Source organism: Antrostomus carolinensis, unplaced genomic scaffold (assembly GCF_000700745.2).
Source record: "Antrostomus carolinensis isolate BGI_N321 unplaced genomic scaffold, ASM70074v2 scaffold14565, whole genome shotgun sequence".
NCBI lineage: Eukaryota > Metazoa > Chordata > Aves > Caprimulgiformes > Caprimulgidae > Antrostomus > Antrostomus carolinensis.
Window position 1 is genome coordinate 21,031 of NW_010318526.1, and position 3,846 is coordinate 24,876.

General features: G+C 37.9%; 1 protein-coding gene across 3 annotated transcripts in view; it reads left to right on the plus strand.

The window, feature by feature from the left end:
* NFE2L2 (NFE2 like bZIP transcription factor 2) overlaps nt 1-3,606 on the plus strand; it is a 5,374-nt gene extending 1,768 nt beyond the window's left edge. For 2 of the 3 annotated variants that reach the window (XM_010168936.1, XM_010168937.1), the window contains exon 4: nt 1,865-3,462. In XM_010168936.1, the coding sequence (XP_010167238.1) occupies nt 1,865-3,073 (1,209 nt within the window). In that variant the 3' untranslated portion in view covers nt 3,074-3,462. Of the gene's footprint in view, nt 1-1,864 lie in introns of all 3 variants that reach the window. The other variant, XM_010168935.1, reaches the window with a different exon arrangement.
* Nucleotides 3,607-3,846: the final 240 nt, after the last annotated feature.

Genomic DNA, 3,846 nt, shown 5'->3' on the forward strand with positions numbered 1-3,846 from the left:
TCCACAAGCATTATTGTAAATGTATTTTTTGCTGTGTTGAAGTAGATTGTGTAAGTCACTTATGGTTACTTTTGCTTTCAAGTGTTATTTAAGGAAAAAGTTTTGTAAAGATGGTAGTGGAACATGTATTTAGATACACAGAAGAGTCAGGTATAGTTATATAACTACTGTTTATATATGTTCAGTAAGAACTAATTGTGTAAATGTACACGTACTGATTATGTCAAAGGAACAAAAAAAATCACTTTGCTATAGCACTAAATGGTTACTTTTGCTTTCAAGTGTTATTTAAGGAAAAAGTTTTGTAAAGATGGTAGTGGAACATGTATTTAGATACACAGAAGAGTCAGGTATAGTTATATAACTACTGTTTATATATGTTCAGTAAGAACTAATTGTGTAAATGTACACGTACTGATTATGTCAAAGGAACAAAAAAAATCACTTTGCTATAGCACTAAATTGTGCGTTACAGAGGACATCTGGGGTTTTTTTTCCTCCTATCCTTATGTTTCTATTTATATTTTCCTTATATTTGACTACAAAATTGAGTAAATTTGTTTTCAAATATATTATTGTAGAATGTCATCGTGCTTCAGCATGATGCTGCTCTACTTTATGCTCTTGACCCAAGAGATGACTACTCAGTGGAATGCCTGTAAATCCAAATAATATATTTTTAAAAAGTGTTTGCAGGAACTGCATTTTTCCTGCCACCCTACTTTTTCCCTTCATCTTTTTCTATTTTTCACAATTTTCCTAATTTCCTGATCTTTACCGCTGTGGGAGGCTTAAGAGCCCCAAATAAGTAACAAGGGCAATTGGCTGTGAAGAGGCAGCAGTGGTGCTGAAAATATATTAAGAAACCAAACCAAAATTATCTGTTGCAGTAATTCTGAATAGTAATTGAATAATCTTCTGAAAGAAGAGAGATAACTAAATTGAGGGCATTGCCTTGTATGAATTATATTTAAAGGGGAAAAAAAAAAAAGAGCTCTCACATTTAAAACCTGAGCTTAAGCCTTCAACAATCTCTGGTTAAATAATCAGTGTGTGGTCCCTTCTTCAGAAAAACAGAATCATTTCGGTAATTGCCTAATTCTTTGGGGACAGCAGGCACGCTTATTTCAGCTTCAGTTAAAAACTGCCACCCTGTTGGAAAGAACATTGGTCTTGTAGCCAGCGAAAGCCCATCAATGTAATCGACTTTGCTCACACTGGTGTTAGCCAGCTTAACTAAAAGTACGTGGGGTGAGTTAATGTTTCCAAGGCTTTGTGTTAGTTCTCTTTTGACTTCACTGAGAATTGCATTTCTCTGCACTGAACAGCTGCTTCAATCCTAAAAGAATCTTGGTTTTTGAGGAAAAGAAATCTATCATGTAAGGTGAAATTAAAGAGTGCTAAAAGTGATTGTTTGCCAGCAATGCTCATTAAGTCTTACTCAGCAATTTTACATCTACTGTTCTTCTGCCATTCCTAGCAGTGGCACTTGGGAGAAGTTCAGACCTGGCAGCTCCAGGTTCCCCACTAGCAATCTAGCAGAACAGGAGGGCTCCGTGCAGCTTCCACACCACATTGGAATGGGTCTCTTGGCGTCTTGCTCCGAGTTTGAGAGGCTCTGCTGTGTTAATCTAAATAGCTTTGTCCAAACCAAATTGCTTCATGCTCCTGCTTTGGTATCTAGTCTTCTTCCTAGATTGCCTCTCTGTAGTAAGCGTTGTAGTTATCTAGCTTACATCAGTGCTGTAATACCCATTCTATGTGCATGTTGACTACTAAAATATTTAATGTTTGTGGGTTATAGATAAAGGTTTTATCAACTGGAGATGTGTTGCTCAACTTCTCTCTTGCATTTCCCATGTAGTATCTTAACATTGAAAACGATAACCTGGCTGAGGTAAGCACAATCACAAGCCCTGAAACCAAGCCAACAGAGATGCACAACAGCTGTAATTACTACAGCTTGTTACCCAACATGAGAAAAGATGTTAACTGCAGTCCAGATTTCATGGATAGTATTGACGGCCCCTTTTCCAGCATTTTGCCACCAGAAGACACCAGCCAGCCGAGTGTGAACTCTATAAATGACACATCCCCTTCAAACTCCGATTTCTGTGAGGATTTCTACACCACCTTTATTGATACAAAGGCGAACGGTGTCACGGCAACGACAAACACTATCAGCCAGTCACTCGCAGAAATTCTAAGCGAACCTATTGATCTTTCTGATTTCTCACTGTGTAAAGCTTTCAACGGCAGCCACTCAGGAACTGCACCAGAATGTAATGACTCTGATTCTGGTATTTCACTGAATGCGAGTTCTAGTGTAGCATCACCTGAACACTCTGTTGAGTCATCTGCCTGTGGAGATAAGACTTTTGGTTGTAGTGATTCTGAAATGGAGGACATGGATAGTACTCCTGGAAATGTGCCGCAGAGTGATGTTAGCGCGTACCCACTGCAGTTCCAGGACCCAGTATTTCCCTCCGTGGGGCCAAGCACTCAAACACCTAGTTTGGCGTGTACAAACACACCAAAGAAAGAACCCCCTGCCAGTCCGGGCCACCCCAAAGCTCCATTCACAAAAGATAAGCCTTCAAGCCGCCTTGAGGCTCATCTCACAACAGATGAGCAAAGAGCAAAAGCTCTGCAGATCCCTTTTCCTGTTGAAAAAATCATCAATCTCCCCGTCGATGACTTTCATGAAATGATGTCTAAGGAGCAGTTCAATGAAGCCCAGCTTGCGCTTATTCGAGATATACGCAGGAGAGGCAAGAACAAAGTGGCTGCTCAAAATTGCCGTAAAAGAAAACTGGAAAATATAGTGGAACTGAAGCAAGACTTGAGTAACCTAAAAGATGAGAAAGAGAAATTGCTTAAAGAAAAAGGAGAGCATGACAAAAGCCTTCGTCAAATGAAACAGCAACTAACCACCTTATACCTTGAGGTCTTCAGCATGCTACGTGATGAAGATGGAAAGTCTTACTCCCCTAGTGAGTACTCACTGCAGCAAACTAGAGATGGCAACGTCTTCCTTGTTCCTAAAAGCAAGAAGTCAGAGACTAAACTTTGAAGGGCAGCACAGCTGGCTACTGTTCTCCGAGTCACTATTTTTGTATCATTATCCTGATAGTTTTTACTGTGAGGTGGAATGCAGAATTAGGTAATATTTTTCAAGTAATTCTATGCAATGATAATTTTAAAGTTAATAATTAGTTTGTGGAAGATGCAAGTGTAAAACTAATCATGTAATGCAGATGGATGTATGCAAAATTTGTAATCTCACTTTTATAACAGACATTTCCTTCTTGTAGCACTGCTTTGCCTAGTTTCCATATACATGTAAATATTTAAAGATACCATATTTATATACTGTTCCTATCTCTTGTTATATTCATAGATTTATTTGATATATATATATATACATGATTTTAGCCTTCTAAATATAATTTCTTGCAAGACAAACAGTGTGGCTTCTGATACTTTTTTATAAATAAGCAATAGTGTTTGTTTCCCATTTTTCGTACACATTTATACTTGCTTTATATTTAATACGATTTTAACTTAGTCTTTGATTTTGATTTATCAGTTCATTAAACTTTTTTTTTAACTCTACTTCATACACATTTATTTCCCTAAAGAAGGGAAATCCTCCTTAGTTTTCCAAGGCTGTTGGAAAATACTCAGAGATGTATTGCACAGCACTGTCAGCGTTACTAATGCTTCGTTCAGCATCATTTTAACTGCCCCGTGGAAGGACTGTGTAACAAAGTTAAGTTTCTAGTCTCTGTAAAGTCTACATAACTTTTGTTTCGCTCTTTTAACACTACATAGATCTTTCCTCCA